Source organism: Ahaetulla prasina, chromosome 2, assembly GCF_028640845.1.
Source record: "Ahaetulla prasina isolate Xishuangbanna chromosome 2, ASM2864084v1, whole genome shotgun sequence".
Classification (NCBI taxonomy): Eukaryota; Metazoa; Chordata; class Lepidosauria; order Squamata; family Colubridae; genus Ahaetulla; species Ahaetulla prasina.
Window position 1 is genome coordinate 201,371,833 of NC_080540.1, and position 19,283 is coordinate 201,391,115.

General features: G+C 39.2%; 1 protein-coding gene across 20 annotated transcripts in view; it reads right to left on the reverse strand.

The window, feature by feature from the left end:
* Nucleotides 1–1,735: 1,735 nt before the first annotated feature.
* PCGF3 (polycomb group ring finger 3) overlaps nucleotides 1,736–19,283 on the reverse strand; it is a 111,821-nt gene continuing 94,273 nt past the window's right edge. For 11 of the 20 annotated variants that reach the window (XM_058168753.1, XM_058168760.1, XM_058168759.1 and 8 more), the window contains 6 exons: nucleotides 15,761–15,857; nucleotides 14,955–15,010; nucleotides 13,542–13,652; nucleotides 11,545–11,633; nucleotides 7,653–7,790; nucleotides 1,736–5,570 (listed from right to left, as the gene is read on the reverse strand). In XM_058168753.1, coding sequence (XP_058024736.1) covers nucleotides 5,442–5,570; nucleotides 7,653–7,790; nucleotides 11,545–11,633; nucleotides 13,542–13,652; nucleotides 14,955–15,010; nucleotides 15,761–15,857 — 620 coding nt within the window. In that variant the 3' untranslated portion in view covers nucleotides 1,736–5,441. The remainder of the gene's footprint in view (nucleotides 5,571–7,652; nucleotides 7,791–11,544; nucleotides 11,634–13,541; nucleotides 13,653–14,954; nucleotides 15,011–15,760; nucleotides 15,858–19,283) is intronic. The other 9 variants (XM_058168750.1, XM_058168767.1, XR_009153408.1 and 6 more) reach the window with 8 other exon arrangements.

The window sequence follows — 19,283 nt, forward strand, 5'->3', positions numbered from 1 at the left end:
TTTGTCACTCTTAAGCTTCCCAAGAAAAGGGAGAAGGAAGGAGATCCCATTTGAATGTAAACTTAAAACTACCTACATCATCTTTCTCCAAACTGCAGTTAGTCAATGCTACATTTACCATTTAAAAAATTATGCCTAACAGAAGCATGTTTCCAACCTATTGCACAAAAAGCATAAAGTAATGCTCTCTTTATCCATACAAAAACATACCATTTATTTTTTTAAAAAAATAATAAGAATAAATGGGGCCAAACTAAAATTACACTAAATGTGGCAACTATGGTAGCCAATTGCCGCTCTATGTTTGTTCGTTGCTTTACAACATCTCATTAAATTTACCCAGGATTTAAGTTACAAAGTTGTTCTCTGAGATTTCCTCCCCCCCCCCTTAAGTGGTGAGAAAGAAATACAGAATGTAAAGATACCATGTTCTTTACATCAGACTTTACAACAGGTGGAAAACAGGTAGACAGGTGCCATTTTTGGTAAGAGACCTCATTTAGTGCAAAAATCTAATTTGGCCCCTCACAAAAGGAAGGAAGAAGCTTGTAAAAAACATCTCACAATTTCATTTTATATGCCCATAAATAAAGCTGGACCATCGAAACCAAAAAAAAAAAAAAAAGTAATAATAATAATAAAAAAAATACTTAGATGGTAAAAAGTAAGAGAGAAAAGCTTAAAATAGAATAAATAATTTTATAAAGTTAACTTTTCAAACCCCGCCCCCCATCTTATTTAAAATTCAATATTATATATTCTGATTTCTCTATCTTAAAAAGAAAATTATACCAAGCGAGACCATCAGCCTGTCTCGTCCTGTCTTTTTTGTTGCTAAAGATAATGCAACAAGACCATTTGACTGCTTTTGTTTACCAGTGGTAAGCAGTTAATTAAAACAAAGAACAGAAATTACTTCACAGTTAATCATGTATCACTTAATCAATCTAGACAAACTTAATGTGGCCGGAGCAACTCCAAGCCATTTACACTAGAAATGAAGACCTAAAGCCAGAAAAATCAACAGAATGTTTCCACACCCGAATCATTGTGCAACCTGCCCCTTAAAAGCTTCACAGAAGAGAGACAGCTGATATAACAAGAATCTGTTCTACTGGTATTAACCATCGTTTTTCTGATAAAACAAGACAGGCCTTTGAAACAAATAATCCCCAAAGGATGCCGTTTCCATAGGAGAAGAAATATTCTGAGAAACTGTTTAGAAGGAAAACAAAAAATTCTTTTTTTAAAAAAGTATTTTCTGCCACTGTCTTTTGTTGTCAGGCTGTTAGAAAATAATCATCTATGAGTGATCAAACCAGCTTAGGTGTCAACAGCTGGCTTTTGTTTCATGCACCTGATTACATAATGTAGTAATATAGCACCGTATCAAATTCAAGTGATTCAAAAACTTGCTAGAAACATTAGCAGTGCGGGTTCTGTAAAAGGCTGCAGTCCAAGAGAGTAACGGGGTTACAGTTTTGCACCTTAATACTATTTAATCCCTCAGTTTAAATTACGCAATGGGTGTGTGTGTGAGGGGGTGGGGGTGTTGTATTCTGCATTTTAAGATGGCATTGGTGGAACAATTCAGCTGTGTATCTGTTCTGAGGTAGAGTTAATAGTTGCACAAGGTCATTATACCCACTAAAGCAGGGGTCTCCAACCTTGGTCCCTTTAAGACTTGTGGACTTCAACTCCCAGAGTCCCTCAGCCAGCAAAACTGGCTGAGGAACTCTGGGGGTTGAAGTCCACAAGTCTTAAAGGGACCAAGGTTGGAGACCCCTGCTCTAAAGGCTTAACACACACACTTCTCCCCAACCTGGTGTTCTCGAAATAAATGTATTGAAATAAAACTCTCATCAAGCCCACTGGCCATGTCTAGAGAGCAAAAGTTTGGGAAAGCCTGAATCAAATGGGTATTCAACAGGCTGGCTAAATTTAAGGTTCATTAAGCACTGTTAGCCAGGATGTTTTCAGATAGCACCTGGTCACCTATAAAAGGAGAAGATGGGGAATTTTAAAGGCTGTCCTATTTATGGCAGCCTGGCACGTTTTCCCACAGCCTGCCCCCCTCCCCCACTTCAATAAAGGTGTCTTCTTCCGTTCCCTAACCATTTTATTTATATCTCAGCTATTTTTCCAGAATAATGGCGAGCAATCATCTATCATTAGTAAGCACTTACTTATTACACAAATTTTATATAATTAAGAACTATTACCTTTTTAAGCGCACTTACTAGTAGAAAATCTCCTGCAACACGCCCCAATTTAAATGAGTGCAAATGTTACAAGGGGGGGGGTGCCAGTGCACTCATGTTAATCTCGTATGGAGAGTGAAAAATTGCTTTTAAGGTGTGTGATGTACTTTTCTTTTTCTTTCAACTCTAGCTCATAGCAACAAGACATGCGCAGAACGCTCTCTACCAAAAGGTTGCCCAATGTTTTTTTCCATTTGTCCTCCATTCCCACTTCCACTGCTCATGTGCAAGCTGACTCTTGTACCTTTCTCCACCTCCTCCCGTTTCTTCTTTGTTCCCTTCTTTTGATTTCCATCTAATTTATCATTATGAAATTAGAGAAGAAAAACAACTTGGGAGGGACGGGCTCCTAACGTGTTGCCAACAGGAGAAACTCCAGGAGGAGAAATTGGTACTTTACCAAAAAAAAAAAAAAAAAGTGACCCTTTTAACTTCAGCAGATATATAGGAAATAATTGGCATTATGAAAGGAATGTGTTTTGTCTCCTAACGTAAATTATAAGGGGTTTCCACGGTGTGAGAACAATTCATTCCAGAAAATGAGATCTAATAGCTTAATTAAATATATGTTATCTGATGCATTACCGATGTCTAAAAAATCCTGAACAATATGAAAAGAGCCCTTCCTTGCCTCACGTTTGCATTTACTCATTTGCATTTTGTTTCCTGACTGTACTTATTCAGGTTTGTCCATTCACTCACACCCGTCTTTTTTTTTTTTAATCCTTTGCTGAGGCTTGCTCCCTATAGGAAAAATTCCATGAGTCACACTTGCAGAGCAAGGATATTCAGAAGAACAAGAAACAAATGTTAACAAATTGCTACCAGTCCTGAATATTCACCATCAGAACATAAACCTCCACACGGAAGTGACTTCCGTAAAGGATGACGAAACTCAAGACTTTTGTCTTCCTAGTGATCTCTCTCTCAAACTCAGCCAATATAATCCCATCCTCATTGGGCTATCCTCTGCTTCTGCCTAAGGACCTGTTCAATCAGCAGCGGGATTATAAACAATAGAGCTAGTTAAACAGAGTAAAGGCAAACTTCTGCATCAAAGAGAAAAATCTTGAAAAATTAAAAAAATATACCCTCTCAAGTAATCCTTCTCGGCAGCAACTTCTTCCCTGTTCTGGTCATATCCCATCCAAACTGGTATCCCAATGGAGGAAAGGCAGACTTGTGTTCATGCAAAGAATACTTGTGCCTCTGCATATATGTATGTGCATATGGAAGAGAGAGAGAGAGAGAGACAGACAGAAAACATGCCTATATACATGCAACAAGGAGTATGCGCATGCATTCTTGAACACACTGGAGTATTTAAAATCAATGACGTGGTTCTCCCAGATGAAAGTGTCTTACATATCCCTCCAGATGAAGAATAACATATATTTCACATGGTCCATATTTGCGGTACCACCACTGAATGCAACCTTTTTTAAAAAAACAACAACCAAAAAAAAAAACAACCACCACCCAACCTTAAAGATATTAAAGGGAAAGCAACATTGCCCTTCACACACCGTTCCCACCTCTACTTAAAGAGAAAGTGCACTTACATAGTCTAGAGGGAGAAATCAAATCCCTTGGGGGCTGGATTTAAAAATAAATAGATTTATAGGTTAAGGCCCAAAAGTACCATAGTGCCAACTAAATCCGAACACATAAGGATAGTTCAAGTAGAGAATTAGGCAAACACAATGGTCTTCTTATAGAAGCTAGAACCCAGCAGGAAGGTCAGCGAACTCATGCTTGTCATAGAATGCATGCTCCAGCATTAGTATTGAGTGTTGTTCAAGAGAACAATACTGGAGTTCAAGTAGTTAAGGCTGCTAAAGGCTTATTTCATTTTTCAGAAGAGGAAATCCCCGTTTCCGCCCCAGCTATGTAAGTCACACATATTACAGAAAAAGGATGTTTCCCCCCCTAAATGCTCAACAGTTTGTGTGATCTGAGAAAACTGAAATAAAATGGAAATCACTCATTTCAATACCTTCCTCAAATAATCAGCAGAGGAACAAAGGAGCAGAATCCAGAACTGTATCATGATGTCAAGTCACTGCCAACCATTACATTTTTTTTTCAATGTTAAACACTATGAAGGGCTTACTGATCAACAAGATGCCCGTGAGGTTTAAGAGACAGAACACTTGGTGAGAGAGGGAAGGAGAGAAGGAAGGAAGGAAGGAAGGAAGGAAGGAAGGAAGGAAGGAAGGAAGGAAGGAAGGAAGGAAGGAAGGAAGGAAGGAAGGAAGGAAGGAAGGAAGGAAGGAAGGAAGGAAGGAAGGGCTATGTTTAAGCTAAATTGCAAAACAATCCAAGAGCTGCTTGGTGACAAGAAATTGAAAATTACCTCCTTCCCTTACATTTTAACCTATTTTGCATCTTTTAAGATGATGACTAAGAACTGAGCTACACAGAGGGAACTGTGAAGTGCTTTCAATGTCTGTAAACATCATGCTGGTAGTGTCCGTTCAAACTGCACTTTCCTTTTTTTTTTTTTTGTAGAAAATAGTATAAATATTTTTTTTTTTACTGTCCTGAACGTTGAGTTTAATGCATCTCTCAAGAGAAATTTTCAGAATGGTGGGGTGGGAAAGTACTACTGTTTTTCAGGAATGGATTTTGCTGGTCTGTGTCACGAGTGAATTGAGTAACGATGCACTAAGAAGGTGCCTGATGATAGTCTCTGCAAAAAAACCGTCCACAAGGACAAAACAGTTCTTACAGCAAGTCCATTTTCGGTCTGTAATGTAGCAGTAGAGGTGCTTTCTGAAAAATAAACATAAGTGCTTGAGGAACTCTCTGATGCAGACCATTAATAAACAAACAAACATGTTTTTAAGTTAACCTTTGTTTAGGATTCTGATGCCCATCACTGATGGCCCAGGAGACACAGCAACCCTCAGGCTCAATATCTCAGCAGGTTCTGCAAGGCTACCCCTAAATGGTGGGGAAATTGGAGATTTCTAGTCTGAAGACTTTGGCAGACATTATCTCTATCTTTGCCCAAAACAAAGATGTCCCAAAGCCCAGTATCCCCTCCTTTATTTTCCTGCCCAAGCTAAAACAAAACAGTAAGATAATTTCTGACCTGAGAACATGGAAAGAGAAGGACCACAAGGAATCAGGACATCAGTTATATCTTTATGAATGATAAAGTAAAGGTTTAGAGTTTCAAAGGGAGAATATTAAATGCATCCATCGATTACCAATGCTGCATACCTTAAATCTCCATCTTGTGACAACTACAAATTTGAGAGTATGGTCCTTGCCCAGAATTTCTTCATTGCATAATATATCCAGCTGATAAAGGAACAAAAGATTCATATTTTTACTAAAGAGATTGATTTACAAGATCCAAATAACGATGCAATTAAAACAACTTTCGTTTTTGCTTTTTAATGGCATGAAATGGTATGATACTACCAGTCAAATATTGCCTCCCAAAATCTCTTCAGGTGTCTGGACTTTTCCAATACTGTAAAACTCAGCTAGAGTTTTAGTTCTAACCAACAAGCTGAATAATATGTATATTCTATCATTTAATTTCCTGGTAAGTGGGAGATAAAAATTTCAGCACTTACAGGAGATGCAGAGTTATTTCAGGGCATAAACTTCACTCTTCACTCTGCTGGATCACCATCTGCTCCATAATCTACAAAAGACCAGATATTCTGGTCTTACAGAAATTAACTAAATCCAGAGTGAGAAAATTAACAAAGTGAACATGTGCAAGTTCTGAGCAACATCGTCTGAAAAACCTGGAAGCGAAGGCCTGAGAAAATGAGTTCTAAAACTGGTAGATTTAAAAAATGAGTTCCTGATAGGATTCTATATAGGATATGTGTAGGCTAATTTAATTAGCTGTACAGGGAATGATTATTAGGCAAGTTATAAGCAATAGCAAACAGAAAATGGTAGAAATAAGTGTCCCTTTGGATGTGAAATTTCTTGCCTGCTTTTAATTTGAAAGCCAGTGTCTGATACTATGAAGATCAAAAACCACACGTAGCTATTTCAGCTATAACCTATGTATGCCCTCAAAACATGGCAGATGTCCTACTTGACACATAAACGATTGTACATTTATTCTCTCCTTCTGTTCCATCAGTTGCTGATACTAAATTTTACACTTAAAATTCTCACACTCCAAAAGTTCTTCTCACAATTTGCCAGATAATCTCCAAAATAAATACATATTGCCTAATAATTGGAAAATCTTTTCTCCCTGGATCCTTTCAACAGGGACTAGAACTTTATTCCCACCTCCAAAGAGCTACCAAACCAGCCTTGACTCCCTCAGTGTCTTAAGTTCACAAAGTTAAAAAAAAAAGAAAGAACGAACAAACGGTGGTCCAGGTTGAATAATCAGTTATTTTCTTGACTTCAAGTTGATTTTCCAAAGAAATAAAGTGTCTCTGCATTTTAATTAACAGATCTTCATTAACATGTATTAGAACATTTTGCTGTTTTCAAGACAGTGTTGACTGCTGGCAATTGGATGGACAAGTCCCTGGAGTTTTCTTGGCAAAGTTTGTCAAAGTTTCCTAGAGCTTGGAAAGAGTGACTGGCCCAAGATCACCCAACTGGCTTTGTGCCTAACGTGGCACTAAAAATCATGGCATTCTAATGCCTGGTTCTTTAACCACTACACCACAACGGCTATATCTTAATATACTGCCCTAGTATACTGCCAAGTAAGTATCAGACAAGAGTTTTCCTCAAATATAAGCCAATGTGTTTATACGCTAATGAAAAATGAATCAAACTCAATTTCCTTGCAACAAATACAGCAGATAACTTAGACATTGGCTTTCAAGATATTATTTAAATAAATGCATGGCAATTGAGCAGACATTAGTTATAACAGATTATTTTTCAATTATTTGCACTGAATTTTTACATCATCTCTTTCACAATCCATCCACAATACGTGTGTAACTTAAAATCTTGAAAGTTTAAACTGGCAACTTTTTTTATTTTTAAGGAAATTATTGTGACCTTCAGAATTCATATAAACAGCTGAAGTCACTTGCTTGTTCTGCAGAAAGAGAGTACACTGTCAATTTTAAACTCATCTCCACTAAAGGTCTCCCCAGGAATTTTTCTCACTAGATATATTTACATTAATGGTTCAAGTGCAAACTAAGGAATATTGGGAAGCTTCAGAATTCAAAATGTTAAAAGCTTAATATCTGTTAAGGCACTGCTTCATGTATTATACATTAGTTAAGTGACTGAAACAACAATTCGGTATCAGGAAAAATTAGCCATCTCTAAGGATTTAACATGTCTTTTTAAGAAAAAAAAGTTACAGTTATTTTTTTTAAAAAAACAGCGACACTTTTTTGTTTCTCTTCGTTTTACTCTACCACCACTGATTACCTCATTAAATGAAGAAAGATTAAGTTTTTTGGCAATGAACTTCTTTAGATGCAAGACTGTAGCTTGTGCTGAGCAACGAATCCATTTTCTCTTCAATCCACGCAATTTGCTACTGTTGCATTCCAAGCAGATGCTTACCTTTAAGGAAAGAGCCAGTACAGATTACAATTTAAGCTCTCATTTTGTGGCAGCAGAAGTAGAGCATTCTAAACCAGGGGTCACCAACCTTTCGGACCTCAGGGCCCACTAAATTCATAATTTTAAATCCCGTGGACCACTCATATGATCTGCCTAATGACTGGGTGGGTGGGCGTGGCTAGATGGTCATGTGACTGGGTGGGCGTGGCCAAAACTCCTTACCTCCCGCCTGGGTTCCTTAGGGCCCCAACAGGAAGCAGTTGTTGGAGCTAAGCAGTCATGACGAGAAAGAGTTGGCGAAACAGCTCAGTTCAAATTGGATCTGACCAAGAAGGAGGCTCAGTAGAAGCACCTCACTGAGGACTACGAGCATATGTTTTCTAAGCAGAGGGAAGACCTGTGGGAGTGCAAGGCCAGGTACAGGCACCTGGAGGCTCAGCGGGCTGAGATGGTCAGCCAGTTCCAGGCCATGATGCAGTCCCAGTGGAACAAGGTCCTCTGGCTCTTCGCCACCAGCGACACTTCCCTCCAGACTTCGCCCAAAGCCACGCACCTCGAGGCTGAAGCAGACCCCAAATTGGAATTTATGCCCCCCTCTGACCCACACAAAAAGACCTCGAAGGGGGAGACTCTGTGCAGCAACACAAACATTCATTGCACGTATCCGTCCCAGGAGCCGTAGTTTAAGGACCCCTGATTTAGTGCATATTAAAAATGCAAATAATTTTTCTGTGGACCACCAAAATTTTCTTGTGGACCATCAGTGGTCCATAGACCACCAGTTGCTGATCGCTGTTCTAAACTGCATGACGCCCACGTTACGTAACAAGGGGAAACAACAGATCAGTGGTGGGTCTGCTTAAATTCAGAAGGGAGCCTATCTGGCAATCCTAGCTACAAAGAATGGTTTTCTGTGGTGGGAAAGTCCTCCAACTGAAATCTGGAAGAGCTTAAGGATAAGAAAGTAAAAGAGTGGTTATTCTAATATGATCTAAGGCAGGAGTCTCCAACTTTGGTTCCTTTAAGACTTGCGGACTTCAACTCCCAGAGTTCCTCATCCAGCTTTGCTGGCTGAGGGACTCTGGGAGTTGAAGTCCGCAAGTCTTAAAGGGACCAAGGTTGGAGACCCCTGCTCTAAGGCATTTTCTCTATGATACTTGGAGAAATATTCACTAAGTAGAGGCAATTGCCTATCAAACTGAATTAAATCATGTGTTTGCAAGTGTGTGTTTGGGAGGGAGAAATTCCTTCACTGTGATGACAATTTCTTATCGTGTGCAGTTGCTGGTTTAGTAAAGGGTGTGCATACACCATTTTACTAATCCCATGGACATTTGGATCTATGCTCATCCTAGAATCTCCAGGTTCCATAAACGTTTATTTTTTATGTGTATGTATATTATTTTCCTGGGCTCCAAGATCACCGCAGATGGGGACTGCAGCCAAGAAATTAAAAGATGCTTGATCCTGGGGAAGAAAGCTATGGCAAATCTAGACAGCATACTAAAAAGCAGAGACATCACCCTGCCAACAAAAGTGCGTATAGTCAAGTCTATGGTTTTCCAAGTTGCAATGTATGGTAACTTGGACCATAAGAAAGGCTGAGCGCCAAAGAATTGAGGCCTTTGAACTCTGGTGATGGAGAAGATTCCTGCGAGTCCCTTGGACTGAAAGGCGAACAAACCGATCAGTCCTAGAGGAGATCAACCCTGATTACTCTTTAGAAGGCCAGATCCTGAAGATGAAACTCAAATACTTTGGCCACCTAATGAGAAGGAAGGACTCACTGGAGGAGAACCTAATGCTGGGAAAGATTGAGGGCAAAAGAAGGGGGCAACAGAGAATGAGGTGGTTGGATGGAGTCACTGAAGCAGTAGGTGTGAGCTTAAATGGACTCCAGAGGATGGTAGAGGACAGGAAGGCCTGGAGGAACATTGTACATGGGGTTGTAATGGGTCAGACACGACTTTGCAACTAATAACAAATACACACACACACACACAAATAAAACTTAGCTGAACCTGGAGATTTTAGGATGAGCATAGATCCAAATATTCATGGGATTAATAAAATGGTGTATGCACAACCTTTACTAAACAATATAAGTTCGTCTCTGCCTAAGGCCTTTTCAACTAATACACTGAGCAATAAGTTCCAGGTCTTCTGCTTCCAGTTATTCCCAGATGTTAAGCATAAATACAGTTGGTCACTTTACATTCTTCAGTTGAAAACAACAAATTATGCAGCAAGGAAAAATGTGTAGAATGAATACAAGTAGTCCTCGACTCACAACCACAAATGAGCCAATGTATCTGTTGCTAAGCAAAACGGTTAAATGAATCACTTCACAACTGTGAAGTTAGTACCATGGTTGTTAAGAAAATCTGGCTTCTCCATTGACGTTGCTTGTCTGAAGGTCACAAAAAAAGGTGATCACCAAAGATGACCCCGGGATGCTGCAACTGTCATAAATATGAGCCAGTTGCCAAGCATCTGAATTTTGATTACATGACTATGGGGATGCTGAATGTGTGAAAAATGGTCGTAAGACACTTCGTTAGTGCCATTGTAACATTTCATTTGAACTAGGACTACCTGTAACACTTAATTCGTGCACAATGTTCTAGCCCCTTGATGGCGAACCTATGGCACGTGTGCCCAAAGTGGGACATGAAGCCATGTCGCCTGGCACACGCAGCCTTGCCTGTTTGCATTCCGAGTTTCTGCTGTGCATGTGTGCACGATGATCAACTGTCCTTCGCACACACAGCAGTGCCAAAAAACGGTGTGTGCATGTGTGCTGGCCAGCTGATTGTCAGGTTTTCATGTGTGCCAAAACCCGGAAGTTTGGCTTTTCCGGAGTGTAATCCCTTTGTGTGCACGGCAGTGCCGAAAACCGGCCTGTGCATGCACACCGGCCAGCTGATCCGACGTCGGACATACATGTGCGCTAGGACCCGGAAGATTGGCTTTTCCGGAGCGCGGCTCTGAGGAGCAAGCGTGCACAAAGTTTCCGTGAAAAGGTTCACCATCACTGTTCTAGCCCTTCAGTAGTTAAGATTTTTAGATCTAATGAAGTAGGTAATTTTTAGAACTACTGAAGTAACTGGGAACAGCCATACAGGCCTGCTGACCACCAAAGTCAACCTACTGCTTCGAGCTATTGCGAATGAAAAACTTTTTTTTTTTTAATTTCAAAGAATTTTGAATAATTTGTAAGGAATAGATTGAGTTGGTAAATGAGAACAAAGTGAATAGTGAAAAGGGAGACAGCCAACTGTGAGGGGATCACTAAGGTCTCCCCACATTTATTTTTGCCCAGAAAAAAATTCAAGGACTGGTGCCAGAGATTTCAGTCAAGTTTGGGAAGTCACAACCAGCCATTCTTAGGATTTTAAAAAATTATGGTATCTAAGACATTCTTGCTTTCATTAGCGACAATTTCAAACATTTCTTCTAAAAATGAACCTCCCTAGTTATTAATGGAAATGAATTCACTGAAAGGATTGTTGTTATTTGGAAGGTATTTTAAGAAAAAAAATTAAAGAAAACATCCTGTAACTTTAAACATGTATTTCTGTACTTGGGCAGCTGCCAAAAGTGTGAACTTCAGCTCTTAGAATTATCTAGACAGCGTGTTGAGAATTCTGGGAGTCAGCGCTATACATCTGGAAATTCCCTCACTGAGAAATGCTGTCTTAAACCACCAAAAAGGGAAACAATTGCTAGTTCAAAGATTATATTTCAACAATACCTGTTCATCACTTCTGTGATAATCATTATCTTCTTCCTGTTTCTCTTCTGATGTTTCTTTGTTTGTGTTCTCATCTGCTTTAGTTTCCCCTTATGACAAAAGCATAGAGGATCTGTTATAAACGGGAAGACTCCAAAGATAGAAATATTTGCATGAAACAAAATGAAATCAAGATCAACAGCTTTTTCAGAATGAAGCCCGTTAATCACACAGAAGTCAAATCTCAAATCTCTGTAGGATCGGCATTATACTTTGATAAACTGTGTTGCAATATCACTTAGCAAATTCTATCTAAAATATATCTGCCATCCATTTTAGCACTGAGAAATTTACAGTCTATCTACTCAATTTATATAGCTGACTGTCTCACATACATGACGTTGTGTAGTTCAATGTTAAAACACAAAAAAACCAATGTTTATTTTAAAGTCCAACCCTGTTGCTCAACTGTAACCTAAGAAGCTCAACCAATTCATAACAAAGTAAAAATAAAGGAGAATTCTACAGCCAGCAAGTCATCTCTACTACGTATTTAAATAATGCTTGTACAGACAAGGCACTACAAAACGACCACATTGTGACTTGAGACAAAGTGGCCCTCTGGATTTATTTATTTTTATTTATGTATTTATGAAATTTATTTGCCGCCCATCTTGTATCCAATGAAACTGAGTGCTTTATCCTTGTAAAGTGGCACAATCATCTGCAGTGATCTATGCTCTGTTACTGAGTGCAGTTCTGTCACTGACTCTGGTACAGCAATAAACACTTTCCCAGCGGAGCCAAGTCTAGCATTTACCAATGTTATCTGCCTCAGAATTAGCAACATGAATTCTCCTAGGAATTGCCCTCAAAAGAAACGGTTGCCACAAGACTTACCTAACAGACTTAAGCACATAAAAAGGCAAACGTTTTTGCAATGCTATTAAATGCAGCAAGCTCACAGGACTTGATTATGGATCATCAAGCTTGCTGCCTTGGAACAGTTTAATATATAAGAACATCCAGTTTTCAGTAGTCTGTGAAAACTAGGATTATTGTCCTAGATCAGCAGAGGGCGACCTATGGCCAGGAAGTCTCAACACTCCATTTGTAGCCCTTTCCCAATCCCAGAGTCAATGGGGTTGAAAATTTAAGATCTCTTTTATTTTGTTGTTATTTTTATTTAATTTTATTATTTATTTTAGCAATTTAAGGAACATTTTACTCCTTTAACCTTATACAAAACTTTAACCTTACATAAAACCTTACACAAAATCACTGATTTATGTGGCTTTGTGTAAGGTTAAAGGAGTAAAATGCTCCTTAAATTGCTAAAATAAATAATCTACACTAGTGATTTCTACACTAGTGATTTATTAGCAAAACTACTGTGCCCCATAGTGAGGCACCCAGAACTTTCTAAACAAATCGTTCAAGAGCCATCCTCCTGGGATGAGATTTTGGATCTCAATGTTCACATTTATACAATTGTTTATCTATTTCTTGGTGCCCATAACTGTGTGACATCACAAAATGGTTTCTGACAGTGAAAAGGTTGCCAAACCCTGTCCTACCACAGAGGTTCTCAACCTTTTTTTGTTCTAGTGGGAGTCACATGAAATTTTGGAAGAGTGCTATGCTTTGGTCAAGCTGACACCCATTTTTACAAGATAGCCACAATTTATTGGTACCATAAGTTTAAACAGAGAGGCTATATATGCGCAAATAATGGGGCCAGTTCAACAATTCTGGGGCTCACTAGGCCATTCCAAAGCTTGGAGTGAAGATCTTGTTGCAAACACATGGATAAGAAAATTAGTGAATTTTCAGCTTTCCAGTCAAGTACTCACAGCAAAGCCCTAATTTACGCAAGAAATTGACAGCTTGTATTTCTTTAGCAAGGTTGTGATAAATGTACTAAATTAAACTAATCTAGTTAAACAAAGAGCAAACAATTTCCTTTGGCAAGCACAGTAATTATTCTGAAAAGAACAAGCACATGCATTTCTATTTACCATTACGGTGAGTATCTAAATGCTGCTTGGCTGAGCACGTCTCCCCTTTGATGTCACCTGGTACTTCCATGCCCAATTTGTGGTAGAATTCCCTCTGCTTTTTCATTTCCGCTGTTTAACATTTTAAAATAGTGTCTTTAACTAAGAATGTGGACTTCATCAACTCAAGCAAACATTGTATTCCTCTTCTTTGTTTAGAACATGTAACAAGAGCCCCCTCTAATGTTCAAATGCTTTTTTTTTTTGTGGCTAACTCATAACACAATTTGGATTTTAAGAACATCCTATACAATGCAATACTACTTTTCAAGTGTTACATCCTACATTAAGATGACTCAATACTGTTCCTCTCACTTGTCTATTTGTTCAGTAACATTTGGAAAAAATCAGAATCCAGGGAACAAACTAATTTTTGTTTTATAAAATTTACTTATGCATTCATTTGTTTGAATTTTGGAAATCACCTCCCCCTCCTGCTGCCATACATACAGAGATGTATGTTCTCCAACCACACTTTTAGGAATAGAGTCTAGCAACTGAGAGTTAACTTCTTATATTAATCTTCTACCAAAGTAACTGGATTGATCAAAAATATGATCCACCAACTGTTATTTTATAGCATAATTTTCACAATCCTAATCATGGTATTTATAGTCCATCTATCATAAGATTCAAAATATTTATGTGAGTGAAATAAGTAAATGTAAAATTGGACACCTTAATTGCTTCTACACTATCAAAATTACTTCTGTATTCGCTTTATGTTTATAAGTATGAAGAACTTTGGGAGATGCCAATATTCCTTCAGATTTAGAAAATGCCCTGGGAAGTCCCAGGAACGTTGAAATTGTAAAACTTGTTTCTGTCAATTGCTTACACTGTTTTTTAGAAAAAGACTTTTTTGAGTTATATGACTAAAATGAAGATACAACCAACCATTTACTGAAGATACTTTAACTTTTTACTGATTAATGTTGAGGATACCTGCCTCTTTATTCCTCTTCAGAGTAGAGGAATAAATAAATAAAGACCTGCCTCTTTATTCCTCTTGTAAACCATCTTATATAATTTATGATATGTGGACAAAGAATGGAGAAATTTAGCGCAATACCAGCTATACTGGTTGGGGAATTCCAGGAACTGATATCCTATCTGAAGGATATCCAGGTTGAGAACGGCTTGATTTTTCTTTTCAATCCTGAGTATACATTTAAAAAATAAAACTTTTGCCTTGGGCTCCAATGTAATGTGTGGTTGTCCTTGCTTTCACAAAGCAAGTGAGTAAAGCGAAGCAACAGTAAATTGCATCATTTCCTGCAACCACCTGACAGTTTAAATAGTGTCTCCCAAACATCACACAGAACGGATTTATTCATATATAAATGCCTTTTGAACAGTTTACTGTTGTCTTACCTTCTTGAAGACCTGGAACAAGCTTGTAAACAATATCTTGCATTGTTCTGTCATGACTGACAAGACAAAAAATGAGAAATTAAAATAGTTACTGCAAAGGCCTATAATAAACCTTTATATATTTACACCATTAGAATAAGTGAAAATATCCTCTTCCTTTGGGCACAAATGAAACTAAAGAAAGAAAATAAGTGGTTCCTGTATCCATTTCCATTTTGCTGAAACACAATGGAAAAATCCAATCATAGGCACACTGTTTTGCCCAATTCATGTTTTATAAAAGGCACATCCAGGAAATTTCTGCATGTATTTCTTTTGACACAATACTTACGGGACCGCCTGCTGTTACCCTATGCCTCCCACCGACCCGTACGCTCACACAGAGAGAGTCTTCTCAGGGTGCCGTCCGCCAAGCAATGTCGGTTGGCGGCCCCCAGGGGAAGGGCCTTCTCTGTTGGAGCACCTGCCCTCTGGAACGAACTTCCCCCTGGTTTGCGTCAATTACCTGACCTTCGGACCTTTCGCCGTGAATTGAAAACGTACTTGTTTATTCAAGCGGGACTGGCTTAATTTTTAATATCCTAAATTTTTAAATTTTTAAATTTTAATAATTTTAACTGGTGTATTTTATTTACGGGTCAAATTTGACGGTTTTAATTTTCGGCCATTTATAGAATACGTTATTTTAACTATGGTTTTAATTTGTATATTGTTCTGTTTTAATCTGGCTGTACACCGCCCTGAGTCCTTCGGGAGAAGGGCGGTATAAAAATCTAAATAATAAAAATAAAAATAAAAAAACTTACCCAATATACTGGAGAGGGTGACTCTGGTGTATTACTATCCTGCATGTGGGACAGGTATTATTTTCCTCCAAATACTTTACCAAGCAACTCCTGCAAACTGTTTTTACAAAATATATATATATATCAGTTAAAATGATTGTAAGAAAACATTTTCATCTGCTAATAACATTTAAACTCTGCACATAATTGAATCTGTATTGCTCAATGAAGCAAAGATAAACAATGTCACCCTTTCATAGTTCTGGATGCAGAACCAAATGGTTGTTTTCAAAGCCCAGTTTTAACAAACACAGAAACTGCCCCAACGAGTGTTTGTAGTCTAATGAACATTTTATAAGGAGTACTTTCTTTTCCTGAATAAACTTAGCATACCCCAAATTTGCATCAGAAAAATGCCAATATAAAGACTTCAGAAATAAAATCAGTGTCTTTTGTTGTTATTTGAGATATGTAAGACTGTAAAAAATTTATAAACATTGTGGGGCCATTTCAAACACAAAATAGACAGCTACTGTCCTATAAGCAGAGTTTTTTTTAAAAAAGATATAGGAGTATTATTTAATATTTATAGTGATAGATCATTAAGGTAAAGGTAAAAGGTAAAGGTTCCCCTCGCACATAGATGCTAGTCGTTCCTAACTCTAGGGGGCTGTGCTCATCTCCGTTTCAAAGCCGAAGAGCCAGCGCTGTCCGAAGACATCTCTGTGGTCATGTGGCCTGCATGACTCAACGCCAAAGGCGCATGGAATGCTGTTACCTTCCCACCAAAGGTGGTCCCTATTTTTCTACTTGCATTTTTTACATGCTTTCAAACTGCTGGGTTGGCAGAAGCTGGGACAAGTAACAGGAGCTCACCCCATTATGCGACACTAGGGATTCAAACCGCTGATCTGCCAAACTTTCGATCGATAAGCTCAGCGTTTTACCCACTAAGCCACTGCGTCCCTGATAGATCATTAGCCTTACTTAAAAGTAAACACTGAAATATATCCAACTGCATGGCATAATTGGTTGTTGGCTGTCAGTATACTTGCATCCAAGCTGATTCTGAAGCTAATGATTGCTGTTGGAAAAGTGAAAATTCCTCAGTAATAATTCGATTGACATTTGCTGTATCTTCAACTCTTGAAAAGTAACAATACCAAAGACTAAAAGCTGCGGTTAAACAGTGCCATCTACTTTTCATACATGAAGATACACTTTCTAGCAGATACATGAGCAAACTTGGGATAATATTTACAGAACAGAGAAGAGATTTCCTTCAGAGGGAAACTCAGAAAGGAAGAGGGTAAATCCACACACATGCATACTGGCATTCCAGAAGACCTTGAAAATCTGGTTTTGTGGCCAAGCCTGGGGCCAAAGCCATGTGACGGAGCCTATTCCTATTCCTGCTCCTTCCGATTCCTACTGTCGTGTCCCACTCCTCCGCTGACGGCCGGGTCAGGGAAATCCGAATCAGGCGTGCCTCTGCAGCTCTGCCAAAGTCCTAGCAAAGTCCTCAGGGCAGGCAGGAGACCAGAAAGTGACTTCAGCAAGATATGTTTAGACTTTGCCTGACTCAGAGAATGCCAGAAAGCAGGTCCTTTATATAGGCCATGGGGTGTGGCTCTATGACTCAGCACTTATCCAGGCCTGCCCCTCCCTTCCTTCTGTTGCCTCCGTCTATCAAGTCTTCTGACGCGAGGGTCACTCCAGTCTTCAGCTGTTGGCAATTGACCTCCCTCAGGCTCACATGCTGTGGAGGAGGGGGAGGGGTCTAGTTGCTCCGTTTGCCTGGGCATGGAGCCAGAGCTGGGGGCTGGAGATACTTCCTCCTCTTCAGCCTGTCTGGGCATGGAGCCAGGGCTGGGGCCGGGAGGCATACTAGGACATTCCTCCGTGTTCGGAAGCAGATAAGAAGGCCCCGGCTGTGGTGAGATCGGACGAGACACAACACCTACTCCTTCGGAGCCTCCCCGAAGAATGTGTGTTGTTAACACATTTGGGCATCCGCTGGACAACAGTTTATAGCTGGCCAATCCTTTCAATCCAGAAGCATCCAAAGCGTAGTGAGATGCTCATTCATATGTATGTATGCATGCATGCATTCATTTTTGTGCATCACCCAGAGCCATGTATGTGAGATGAGGCCATCATGCAAATCAAATCAATAAATAAAGTATTATTATCATTTTTATATGTGGGTAATCTACATTTTAATGGGACGCAGTGGCTTAGTGGCTAAGACGCTGAGCTTGCTGATTGAAAGATCGGCAGTTCAGCGGTTCAAATCCCTAGAGCCATGTTCCGTGCACCTTTGCGTTTAGTCATGCCAGCCATATGACCACGGAGACGTCTTTGGACAGCGTTGGCTCTTCAGCTTTGAAACAGAGATGGGCACCACCCCCTAGAGTCGGGAACGACTAGCACATATGTGCGAGGGGAACCTTTACCTAATCTACATTTAGTTTCACAATCTAAGATTGGGGGAAAGTTAATAATTCAAATCCTAACCAAGGACCTAACAATTATTAAGGTAGCATCTAAGAACGTAGGCAGTTCCAAGCAGGGTTGTTTTTTGTTAAATTAGGTTGTTCCAGTCCAATACATTCTATATTTTCAAATATTGAGGGAGTTGTTTAGGTATTGCTCCAAGGGCTCCAATCACTATTGGTATAAGAACTGATTTTTTCCCCATAAACACTCAACTTCAAACTGCAAGTCTGGGTATTTTGTAATTTTTTCCAGCTGATTTCCTCAATCCTGGCATCACCTGGTAAAGCAACATTAATGAACCAGACTTTCTTCTATTCAATAACCATTATATAAGGCATGTTATGAAAAACATATCTGTCTGTTTGGATCTTAGCATACGTAAGATCTTAACCTGCTCATTTTCCAAAACCCTAACTTGATGGTCTCAGTAGTATTTACTACACTCAAAACTAGACCTCTAATAAAGTTTTCAATGAATAATTTTAGCAACTTGATCACGACCCTGCTTATAATAAAGAGTTTGTGACATTTTGCTGTAGACACTGATCAAATGGTCAATTGTTTCTTCCTTTTCACTACAATGATGACACTTCTTGTTGTCTGTTACATGTTGAATTTTCACCTTCTTCCTTTCCAGACCAACAGGCCCTATTCATGATCACGTATGACCTAGACACCTCCACCTTGACTGCTGCAATGAGCTCTAGATTGGGCTGCCCTTGAAAAGTATTCAGAAGCTTCAACTGGCTCAAAATGCAATGACACACATTATTTATTCTAGATTTCCTCATATGTCACCCCTCCTGCAGTCTGGTGATTTGCTTCCAGGTCCAATTCAAGATGCTGATTATCACTTTTAAAGCCCTACAAGGGGCCAGGTTATTTTGAAGGTCCGTCTTTTCCTAGTTCCACCTACCCGATCCACCAGAGAGGTGGTGCTTAGCAGGGAATGCTAAGGGTCCCCTCTCCTAAGGAAGTCTATCTACTGGGACCAAGAAGAAGGCTCTTCTCCATGGTAGCTCCCTCCTCTATGGAACATCGTCCC